Below are 12,525 nucleotides of genomic sequence, written 5' to 3'. Positions count from 1 at the left end.
CTTTTTACAATCAAAATCAATTCAAATTGTTAAATGCAAAGTTATAAAATATCAAATTCTAGAAAATGGTTATTGTACATTTTCCCCACTAATGTTATACAAATTTCATGCAGTTCTGAGATTTTGAGATATTTTGACTTTATTTTTTGTATTTTTTATTCTTGCGATATGTTTTTTCCTCAGAATTGACTGTATCTGACCCAATTGTAAGCTTATCAACTTTCTTTAATAATTATTTAATAAATTCATCTTTATTTAAATTTTTAATTTCGCATTTGTGTAGTTGCAAATTAAAACTGTGATTTAACCTCTTAACTGTCGGTTAACCCTACTTTTTGATCTTTGTCATAAAAATTAAGCCTTGGTGCAAAAATGTAAACTTGGTCTCGTTTTAAAGATGACAGATGTCAGACTGTTGCTGAAGTGAAAAAAAGTACAAAAAGTGAAACAAAAACAAAAGTTATGTGCCTTTGTTTATGAAAATTATAAATCAATAAATGTATATATTTTTTGTTACATTTTAAAAAACCTGTTTTAACCTAAAATTGACAGAAAAAGCAAAGCTTAATATAAAAAAACCGAAAATATCCAAATTTAAAGTCGATATCCCTTAAAAAATCAGCTTTTGCAAGATTTTGTTTGACCGCAGTACCAAACATGACCACCATTCTGTTTCCATTGGTGCCAATACAAGAGCGCCCCCAAAGTTTTAAGGAATATGAACCGTTTCTTTTTTTTAATTCTATTGACAATATTTATAATGTAGACATACAATTCTAAAGTAGTATGGGAAGTTTGATGGTATTTGATTTGAATTTAGCTTCTGAAAAAGCATCTAAAAATTACATGTGGAAATCAAAGTAATGCTTTACAGCTCTGAGAATCCTTGTCGCAAATTATTAAACTGTTGCTCACTAATATCTATCAAAAATCACCAGAAGTCACCAGCTTTCAAGTGATGTATAGTTTGTCATAATTGCTTTATGTTTAGACTACAATATCAAGGCTTTACAATGTAACTGTAAATGGTCCCACATGTGACTGTAAATGTGTTTTCATTTATTACTCTTCCTACGTAATTGCAAAAAAGTGATCTAAACTGTGACAGTTAAGGGGTTAAACAAATCCGCATAGTCAGAATGTGCAATAAAAAGACAAAGGAAGTCAGTTGCCTTTTTAATTAATGGCAGAAACAAGCTTCCCTACATAAATCCCAGTAATTGGGTTAAATTGGGGGATTCTGGAAACCAAATCTGAAAGATCCAGGAAGAGTGTCTGGTAGATATATAGTCTAGATTTTATAGTTGAACACTGGTCACAAAGGAAGCTGGCTTGGAGTTTGGATGCAGTGCAATATTACTTGGACACTGTCCTATAATAAAAAGTGTTTGGATATTGTTCCGTGATTTTCATTTTATTTCTAAACTTCGTTTTAGTCTCGTATTCATGTGTTGTACAGCTCGTGGCACTGCTGAGGTGCCCTGACCCGTGATGTAATGTAAATGTGAGATGTGACATTGTTTACAGTGGTTTGTTCTGTCACACAGAGGAACGGGGCTGAACGCTTGTGCTGTTTGATGTTTTTATTTTGTATTGATGTGTTTCAGAGATCAATCAATAAACAAAACTGCAGATTTAAGTGTTTTTTTATTTGCACAGTAGCAAAAGTTAATGACTTTAATGACACACAGTCATGTCCTGTGCACAAATGCAACACGTGAAATGGTACAGGACTGTACAAAAATAGAATTATAACAATTGAACATCTTAAAGAAGTCTAGAGATACGCATTCAGAACATTTCAATAAATGGACTGTTTTCCCTTTGTACTGTAAAGTGCATTAAGCTGTTCACACTTTATTATGCATTTTTACTCCTAATATTGAGAGTTTAGTAATGTATGTAAACAAACAGGCCAACAACACAAAACGTTTGATTTATTTATTTTTTGGTCCATGTAGTTAATTGTAATTCAGTTTTTATATGTGAAACTAAGCAAGAAATATATAAATTATATATATATATATATATATATAAATTCACATTCTTATAAAAAGCTTTAGTATGCTGGTTTAATTTACATTACTTGTATTTAACAGTTGGGAGATGGTATTACAGTTTACAACAAAAAAAGGTTTTTAATAATAATAAAATCAGACAATGGTCTGTCGAACATTTAAATGTGGCAATACAAAAGGCACACGCAAAAGTCTAGTAACCAGAAACAACTAAAAAAGATAGCTAGCTTCTGCAAAATAAATAAATAAATAGCCGAGACTGGAATGATTATTCAGTTATATACAAACTGCTTATTGCACATTAAGTACTGTACCATTTAGGCACACAGATGGCAATAAACTAACCCATATTGTCAAGTAGCCGTGTGTGATATTTTTCTCAGTTTTTGTTTTTAATTTTGATAACTGTAATTAATATTTAGTTAAAAGTAACTTTTGGCTGGTTTAGGCCTGTCATGGTTGAATAAACAGGATTGTAAAACCGCCAGTAGATGGCGACAATTCTCTTTTTTAATGAATGATCCACTGAATCATTCATTTAAATGATTCTTTTAAAATAGCTTAACTAAGCATGACTTTATAAAATTATTAATACCCTGGTTTCTTTTCTTACATGACGCAAATGCTTTCAAAGTTCGCAAAAAACGGGAATAAATTTCCAAGTGTGGATTAGGTGCATTTTCATCAAGTTGATGGAGTGGCTGACTACAGTATTGGTAACCTATTAACCAACAGTAAACGAAGCATAATGTAGACAGGTCACGTGGGTGTAATGTTTGCTACATCTGAGTTTAACTGGCAAATCAGTTTCAGTCACCCGTTATTCGCAAAACCACTTGAAGTTAATTAAGGACTTTTTATACGAAATTAGGCATTTCCATCACTCATTTCTCATGCGATATTTAACCCAGCTATTGACTAGGGCTGGGTGATACGCCAAAAATGCAATCTCAATAATTATTTTCCATACTGAATGATAACAATATATATTTCAATATGAGTTGTTCATGCTTCCAGATTTAATGGTGCCCCGACAATGATTGAAGCCACAAAAATTAGAGGGTCTATTAAATTTCAACATATTTCTGCATGATAAATTTTCACTGGCCAAAAATTCGGTATCTCTAATATCAACACACTTTTAGATTCTCATTGTTGTACATTTCTGCTGTGTAATTGGCTTTTAGGTCAATATAGAGTAAAAAAGTCCAGAGCTCATCGGTGTTATTGACAGTTTAATCGCGATTCGATATAATATCGTTTATCGGCCCAGCCCGACTATTGACTCGAATGATTTGTTCCAAGATTCATTCAGGAAATCACTTTGAGATGCACAAATGTTCTGCTGTAAACCAACTTGTACTGTCTTTGGAAAAAAAAACTGACAATATCGTGTCTAAAATGTCACTTAATATGAACTGTTTTTAAACTGTTGCTAAATCACTATTGCATTGAAGTTGACATTTCAAAAACTGCACCCTTGCTTTAGCGATATCAGTTAATCAGATGATTTCTTATAAATATAACTGTTTTTGTTTGCTTTTTTCCTTAAAGTAACTGACATGATAATGCACACTCACAATACTGCTCGCACATTATTATAACCACAATTTTGATATTATATAATATAATATCGCACACCCCAAAACAGACACTTGCTCAGGATACAGTAGACCAGCATCTTCTCGATGCTATTTATATAATGAAGAACTAAATAAATACTCTGCATCTGTTCTGAAGACCACATCCTCAAGTAACTGCTGCGTTGGTCTTGATTTACTCTGAAACTAATGCATTTGAGGAAGCAAAGACATGAGGAAGCAATGTCACTCAACCGTTTTTTGGTTTGCTGGCACAAAGCAGTCACATGACAAAAAAATAAAAATAAATCAACTGAAGTTAGTCTTGCGAAGATGCCTATTGGGAATTTCAATTGCGCTGACTTGAAGAGGCCAAGAACCACCCATAATGCCTGCCTGAATGGCAACACCGGTCACCACTGCCAGATCCGGGTCCACCGAGGTGTTCGGCTCCTTTCCGAAATACTGACTGATGAGCTGCCGAATGCGAGGGATCCGCGTAGACCCTCCGACCAGGACAATCTCATCCACCTCCTGCTTGTCCAGATGGCCCTCGATGAGGACTGTCTCGATGGGAGCCAGGATCTTCTGGAAGAGGTCTGCATTTAGCTCCTCAAATGTCTCCCTGGTCAGCTTTTCCTCAAACAGGACTTTCTCCTGTTGCGCTCCATTGGCTCCTGTCGTCTGGAGGTGCAGAGGGACTCGGAGGTAACTGTGAGGCTTTTGGGTGAGGTTGAGTTTAGCGGCCTCTACAGCCTGTCGGAGGAGATGGATGTCTTCTTTAAGAGTGGGAGGAACGCCATATTGCTGCCGAACTCGCTCTGTGGTGTACTGGAGCAAACGCTGGGTGAAGTCTTGCCCTCCGAGCTGGTTATTACCTGTGGAGATCAAGATTAAGTGTTAATTGTGGGGTCAAACAGCTGGGGCTGGTTGCACCAGCAGTGTGCAAACTAAAACATAACCTAGTTGTGACTTAAAGGGACACTGTTTATCAATTCCAAGAACACAGAGAACGGACTTGCGTTCTTGTGGAGATCGGTCTTGCCAGGTGTCCTCAGAAAAACAAACTCTGGAGACCACGAGAACAAGGAACGCATCCTGTGAGAAATGAGATGCTGCATTCTTCTTGATGGTCACGTGACCTTCATGTGTTTTAAATGGAAAATTATTTAAACATTACAGCATTCATACAACGATTTATTGTTTTCCCCCTTTCAAAATATATACTGTGCATAAAAACATTATAAATATACATTGCACAATATAAATAAAACAGATCTTAATACGAATTTTAACAAATAAACACCCTTAATGTGTTTATTCCTTTATTAAGATGTCCATGGTAATGTTTACTTTTACCGTTTCATTTAGGGAAACTCCTGAGGTAAATAAACCTATATAAAATGCTGCGCTTCCCACCTCCAGTCGCAATGACTTCTAGGACTTCTTGAGCGAGATCGCTGCTCAAGTCTGCATCGGTGCGTCCTCGATATCAACAACACATCCGGGAAGTTTCACGCGTCCTCCAATTCTTGCGGTTTTGAGTATTGCAACTGAACTTTGGCAGTTGACGTTACACGAGAACACGAGACCGCTGAAGAACACTTATTGAGAAACAGCCTAAGTTACAACATACACATTACTAAATATGTTGCAAAACCGAACTTAGTTTAAATGTAACGCTACGCTCCAACTAAATATTTACGGCAGCCTCCACCCATGTATAACAATAGAAAAGAGATGACAGTGAGATTAGTTTACATTTAGGAGCTCACGATCATACAGTAATGAAGAATGATCTCCCTCTATTCACAGCATTATTTTCCTCCCAAATCTCACAATTTTTTCAGTTGGTGAAAGAAGAGTTTAATTTTATATTAAGGAGTTTTTCTGTGATTGTATCCATCAACTAAAATGAGAATTTCTTCATGACTGAGTTTTTCTTCCTGCTCTTTTCTCTTTCACATGTAGGATATATATATATAAAAAATCAAGTTCAGATAACTTTGTGTATTCACGGCTTGCGAATTAGGTATGTGTGCCGTCTGTTATAGTGACTGACTGTAATGTACTATAAAAATGTAAATTGTCATGTCATTTTCATAGGACAGTTAAATATAGATGCATTAGTTGCAGAATTTTAAAGCAGTTTAACGATTTAAATGCTTTTTGTTGGATATTATATTGTTCGATGCGACTATGCATGACTTTACGGAGAGCTTATGACCTATAACTACGTTTGCCTTAAGAACATGTGGTGCAACCAAAGTAAGAACAAATTCAGTTACAATCTAGCTAGCAGTTACTAACCCCTTAGTGAGGACTTTACGTTCCAGTTTAAGAAAGAACTTACGAACAGCTGGTGCAACTCTACCCAGATGTGGTGGCATTTCTATGAGTGTCAGTTAAATGTTAGTGAAACTGCATCACCTACAAAAACATCTAGCCTAAAAATCTATTGAGGTCAAACCAGAGAAAAATTAAATTGTTCAACCAAAGAAAAAATACTTGCAGGCTTTTTTTTTTTTTTTTAACTCTCATTCCACTTAAGATTTTTATTTCCGTAGAACATTAAAGATTTGTAGCTGAAACAGGTACCTGGTGATTCAGAAAATACCAACAAAGAGTAAAAAAAGTACAAGCAAAACAAAATACCTAGACTCCTAATGATATGAGGTCTTATAAAGAAAATTAATCTGTGTAAGAAACTGAACATTGTTTACAGCACTATTATGAATCACCAAGAACCACAGCTTCAGAAAACGGCTTCAACACTGAACATGTCTTTAAATTAATTAGCTGACTGACCAATATACATACACAAAATTATCTTCTACGGGATTTATTACATTTAGTTCAAGCTAAACTCACCATTTTAAGCACAATTGTGTTAACATTAGTAAATGAACTGTCAAATGACATGAATGTTTTTTTTTAAACATTACTAAAGATGTTATACAAATATATTTCCATTTTTACTTGTGTAAGTTAATGTATTAATTTAGCAAACTAAAGCTTACTCTAAAACCAAGCTCACCAGCCCTGTTCCTGGAGAGCTACCTTCAAGAGGTAAAGTCTAGATAGGATACAGCTGCGGATACACACATCAATATAGCAGCATTTTTGTGACACTGTATAATAATATTTAATATTTTTACAGTACTCTGACGGTTGGTTTGGGGTAGACATTAAAAAATGTATTGAGTAATTTAATAAGTAACATAAATAATACTCTGTACAACTACTGTTTTTACATTACTGTGACGGTTGAGTAGACATTAAAAAATACAATTTAAGCTGTGGTCACACTGCACTTTTCTCCCCATAGACTTCCATTCATACGTATGCGAATGAAACGCAAGCTCGTGCGACAAGTTTCGCGGTTCGGCGCATTCAAAGATCAAAACCTGACCTCTCTGGACAGAAATTTAAAATATGGACCAATCGCTTGCTTTTTAATGTCTAATCATCTTGTTTAATTACGCCCTTTTTCGCAGTGCCATACTACAGAATTTCGCAAGCACAAACTCTAGTGTGACCGCACCATCATTGGGTCATTTAATAAGTAACATAAATAATACTCTGTACAACTACTGTTTTTACATTACTGTGACGGTTGAGTTTAGGGTTGGGTTAACCATTAATAAAATACAAAATAATGGGAAATTTAATAAACTATAGATAAATAAATAAATAATAAATTTAATAACTATATCTGATCTAGCAACAGCCCCTTCCAGCAGAATTCAGCTCCATCGCTGATCAAACACACCTGAACCAATTAATTAGGCCCTGAAGCAGCACTTGATAATTACAGACAGGTGTGTTTGGTTAAATCTGCAGGAAGGTAGATCTCCAGGAACCGGGTTAGTGACCCCTGCTGTAAAGTGTTTAAGAATTGTACCTGTGCTAATTTCATATAGCTCCCTTAAAATACAGTGTTTTACAACAATGTGACTCTTCGCACTCATTGGCTGCCACTTCTGTACATATGCTAGTAGTGTAGTAGTAGCGAAGATCGAAAATGAGTGAAACAACTATTTTCGTGCTTTACCGGCAAAGATCACATGAGAGCTTTGTCCTGCTCATAGACTGTATAAAAATATGTCCTGATGAAGAAGCAGGACATGTCTGAACTGAAGTCACAAGATATAAAGACCAACGACAACACCGCTGATGAGCGCAAACATCAGCAGCAAAGCTGGAGATTTGATGGCACCAATGTTGCTTTTTCTGAGGGACAGGTAAGGGAATTGACTATTGTGGCAAAAACACAGCTTTATAACATAACTAATCTCATGTATCAACCTTTCAAAACATTTTTATCCATCATAAAACCGCTAGACTAGAAATGCATCACACCGCTAATGAGAGCAGCATTGCATTATATAACTTAACGTTATATGAACGGCATTGCATCCTGCATCATATTGAGGTAGGACTAATTTTAATAATGTTAATAACTTTTCTGAAGACATTAACCTCTCTTCAGAGACACGTTTATATTAAACCATGTCAAACACCCGCACAAATCATGTGTATGTCGTTTTTTTATATCAATATGCTAACAGGTTTTCTGGTATTACAAAAGTCTGGTATAAGTTAAAACAAAATACTACAAAGAACGACATAAAATATTTAAGCTAATATTAGGGAACTTGTTCAGCTCAGTTTCTGTAATTGCAACACTGCTTAACCATATATACCAGCACTATACTCTACTTCTGGTTTCAACTATATATACCATAGTAAAGCTTCTGCTTGTTAAGATGTTTATCATTATCATATCGCCCAGCTCACCTGCCATTGCTCTGGTGAGGAACATGCCACCCTGTTTATTGAGCAGTGACACATCTAGTGTTCCTCCTCCCAGATCCACAACCAGCACATTAAACACATCAGCTTTATGCAGTCCATACGCCATCGCTGCTGCCGTGGGCTCATTGATCACCCGCAGGACATCCAGTCCTGGAAGAAGAAATGCACATGATTGGTCATTTAAGGGTTACAGATTCTAACAAGCAAATCAGTAGCTTTTTTTAATAGTAAGATCTATCTATAAGACTAAATACAGTCAAATCTAACATTTTGGTGGGCTAAAATAGTTGATTGTTAAGAGGTACAAAGCACTGCTCTCAAAGAAGTAACATCAAATCAAGTAGTTATCTTTTGGTCAACATTGCAAAATTGTGTGACCAACTCAAATTTGTGTGGGGAACTTCTTTGCTATTGGAATGATTTATAATTTATATAACAGTTTCTCAAAGCAGTAGTACATTTAATTTGAACACTGGTGCTTTTTGATTCTTTTTTTTTTTTTTATTACCTCTGAAAACTGTGTTAAATGGTTCTTAAAAACAGTAACACTTGTGTGGTTTGCTGTAAAATATTACCACATTGAAAACCAAATTTATAGAAAATTAATTATCATGCAGAAACATTTAGTTCTGCACCAGAACAAATCTTACAATGATTTATTTTTCTTTGCAATATTAAATTAAAATTAGTCTATATTGGAGCTTTTTTCTCTCCAGACTTCGCTAAATATTTTGTAGAATTGTATACAGCAGCACAAGATTTAAAGCAAAATGCAGTAAACTCTCAGTAGTAATCCGTACAATGGGGAATTATGTGAAATATTTCCCCATGCAGACTTCATGTCAGATAGAGTTGACGAGCAAATGTTGGCTTTCTTTTGATCACTGTGATGAATCCAGTCAGAAACTGTAGTGAAATCTTTCGCTTGGCATGAAACTGGAATAATTTAATTCCTGTTAAAATGTAAGCTTAAGAACTGAATCCTAAAACTGACCAGCTAGGTTAGCAGCTCTTATGGTGTAGTTTCTCTGCCTCTCATCAAACTCTGCCGGCACTGATATGACCGCTTTCTCGACAGGGACTCCCAGCTGCTTCTCAGCCATCTTCCTCATTTTCAGGAGGAGACGGGATCCAATAAATTCAGGAGTAACCGTGAAAGTGCTGTTCGTATTGACTAAAAAATCTGCACTGCCGTTGTTGAATATCACCTGCAAAATAGCCAATGACAATGTCAGAGACACGACAAGTGATGAAAGAGTGTAATAAATAAAAAAATTACCTTAAATGGGTATCTTGCACTCTCTTTTTCTAAAGTCTCTTCATCAAAAATCTTCCCTATAAATCTCTTGGCATCGTAGATTGTATTTTGAGGATTTATGTCAGCCAGTTCCTGGCCCTCATGTCCAGAAAACACACCGGTCAGGGTGAATGACACCATACTCGGGATGCTTTTGCGACCTTTGTCATCTTCGATAATTTCAATCTCGCCAGTGCCAGGCTGAAACACTCCCACAGAGCAGAACGTGGTCCCAAGATCCAGCCCGATGACCCTGGGCTTTGGAGGTGGTAGATACTGCTGTCCCAGATACCCAGCCAGAAGTAGAGCCAGGATGACAGAACCTACAGCAACACATAAAATTATATATGGCTGAAAGAATAATGTTGACTTTAATAAACAATGTGGAGACTTGAGCTCCACTACAACACACACATAGCATACAGTATCAGACAGCAATACCATACTACTTTAGTTATCCATTTAAAGTTAAAGGTTTACGGCATGTGCCTATATATATATATATATATATATATATATATATATATATATATATATATATATATATATATATATATATATTATATATATATATATATATACACACACGTCCCGTAGAAAAATAAAACACAAAAAACAATTATAGTTTGGTACGGTGTCTAGACAATATTCCTGATGCCCAAAGATCTAGATGGGTTGATAACATGGTGTTAAGACCCAACTGCTGTAACATCTGTACCATAAAGAATGAAAGTCAACTGGCGTATAAAAGCTGTTTTTTTTTTTTTGCAGACTGACGGCTTCAATAATATCTCGACGGCTTTTGTTATGCCGGACAAGAGAACTATTTGCCAGCTGAAATCAAGTTAATGTAATTATCCACAGTACAGTCAGTTATTAGGGACTTTCAAGACAGATGCGTCAGTTCTGTTTCTAGCTAACGGCTACATGGAGTGTTATTCTGCTCGAGTTGATATATATTTGCCGGTACGTTAAATCAATTTAACACTTACCTATCATAGACATTTCCCCAGCCATGTCTTCAACCCAGTATGAAATGAATAACTGTTTAAGAGATGTTCATTCAGTATTTGCGCCGACTGCGTGAACATACACGTCAACCTAATAGCGGATGTTCGGATTATGGGGGTTGTAGTTCTTTTCATCAGCCTCACGGGTACAACGAATGACCATTTGGTACGCTGAGAACTATATTACCCAGAATGCATTTTTAAAATGCAAGGGACTTTTGCACAATTTCCTGTTATCTTTAGTCCTGAAACGAGATGTAACGCCTTATATGTGCGCAAACGCTAAAACTGAGACCAAACCTGGACCAAACAGTGCAAGTAAGTTATCAACTACGGTAACAACTCCTTTTGCAAAGCGAGCTGTATCACCAAACAAGAAAAAACATATCCCAATATTATATAGTGTTCATGAAATTATTTATATACAATATACAAAAAAATTCTAATATGAAAATTCTGTACTACATTTGATGAAAATGTAAAATGATGCATTTTCAAGCTATTTCAAATACCAATAAATGTGACTTCAACTAAATTATTTTTCTAATAACAAAAGTTTTTGAAGCAGAGATTAAAGTTTGAAAGCGTAGACCATTACGTTATATACATATACAATACACCTTACTAGTACCGGGTTGGACCCCCTTTTGCTTTCAGAACTGCCTTAATCCTTCATTACATAGATTCAACAAGGTACTGGAAATATTCCTTAGAGATTTTGGTCCATATTGACATGATAGCATCAAGCAGTTGCTGCAGATTTGTCGGCTGCACATCCATGATGCGAACCTCCTGTTCCACCACATCTCAACATTGCTCTATTGGATTGAGATCTGGTGAATTTGTTTAAAAGCGCGAATAAGACTAATGCTGTTGTGTGTATGCGCTCAGCCTCAGAAACGAGCAAGTGACACACATCTAAAGTCATCTTAATGTGAGTGCTTTAATGGTCAAATAGGTGTCAAAACACAGTGTTTACTGATTATTATTATTAACCCACATTTATGTAATAAACAATCGAGTTGAGAATCAAAAGAGATGTGAAAGAGAAACCATATATCAGAGCCGCAATGCTTAAAGTGACAGCGCGCAATATTCCTGCTGCCGACTGTTTTTATATCATTAATATAACAACAAAAGGAGAAAATACCTCACTGCTCCTGACTGAAGGACTTTTTGTAGCTAAAGTTTTTTTCCTTACTGTAAAGATGCTTAAAGCACAGTTTTTTTTTTCATATTTTTATTCTATTGTATTTATATTTACTTTCCTTATTTACAGGGATCAAAATAACTGTTTGTATAGTTGAAGTCAGAATTATTAGCCCTCCTGAATTATTAGCGACCATTTTCCTCCCAATTTCTGTTTAATGTAAAGATTTTTTTCAGCACATTTCTAAACATAATAGTTTTAATAACTCTCTTCTAATAACAGATTTTTTTAAATCTTTGCTATGATAATATTATTTTACAAGATAAATAATAAATAATATTTTACAAGATATTTTTCAAAATACAAGCATTCAGATTAATGTGCGATTCATAGGCTTAATTTGGTTAATTAGACAAGTAATTCTATAGCAGTAGTTTCTTCTTCAGACAATCAAAAAATATATTGCTTAAGGGGGCTAATAATGTTGAACTTAAAACGGGTTTCAAAATATTTAAACCTGCTTTTGTTCTAGCTGAAATAAAACAAATCAGACTTTCTCCAGAAGAAAAAAATATTATAGGAAATACTGTGAAAAATTCCTCGCTCTGTTAAACATCATTTGGGAAATATTTATAAAAAAAAACAATTTTGA

The 12,525-nt window shown here is 35.1% G+C and overlaps 2 protein-coding genes across 3 annotated transcripts in view; one reads left to right on the top strand and one right to left on the bottom strand.

Annotated features, from left to right (window-relative positions):
- The window catches only part of gdpd5b (glycerophosphodiester phosphodiesterase domain containing 5b), a 96,798-nt gene extending 95,159 nt beyond the window's left edge, over positions 1-1,639 (top strand). For both annotated transcript variants that reach the window (XM_056474513.1, XM_056474512.1), the window contains one exon: positions 1-1,639. This exon is cut by the window's left edge and continues 1,056 nt beyond it. The gene's annotated coding sequence lies outside the window, so the exon portion shown is untranslated.
- On the bottom strand, positions 1,572-10,818 carry hspa13 (heat shock protein 70 family, member 13). The gene is made up of 5 exons (XM_056474514.1): positions 10,706-10,818; positions 9,696-10,036; positions 9,411-9,624; positions 8,399-8,566; positions 1,572-4,476 (listed from the first exon to the last, which is right to left on the bottom strand). The coding sequence occupies exons 1-5, from the start codon at positions 10,728-10,730 to the stop codon at positions 3,908-3,910; spliced, it is 1,317 nt and encodes a 438-aa protein (XP_056330489.1). The 5' UTR covers positions 10,731-10,818; the 3' UTR covers positions 1,572-3,907.
- Positions 10,819-12,525: the final 1,707 nt, after the last annotated feature.

The sequence above is a fragment of the Danio aesculapii genome, chromosome 15 (genome assembly GCF_903798145.1).
Source record: "Danio aesculapii chromosome 15, fDanAes4.1, whole genome shotgun sequence".
In the NCBI taxonomy this organism is placed as follows: Eukaryota; Metazoa; Chordata; class Actinopteri; order Cypriniformes; family Danionidae; genus Danio; species Danio aesculapii.
Note: the sequence above shows the minus strand (reverse complement) of the source record. Positions and strands in the feature narration are given on the sequence as shown.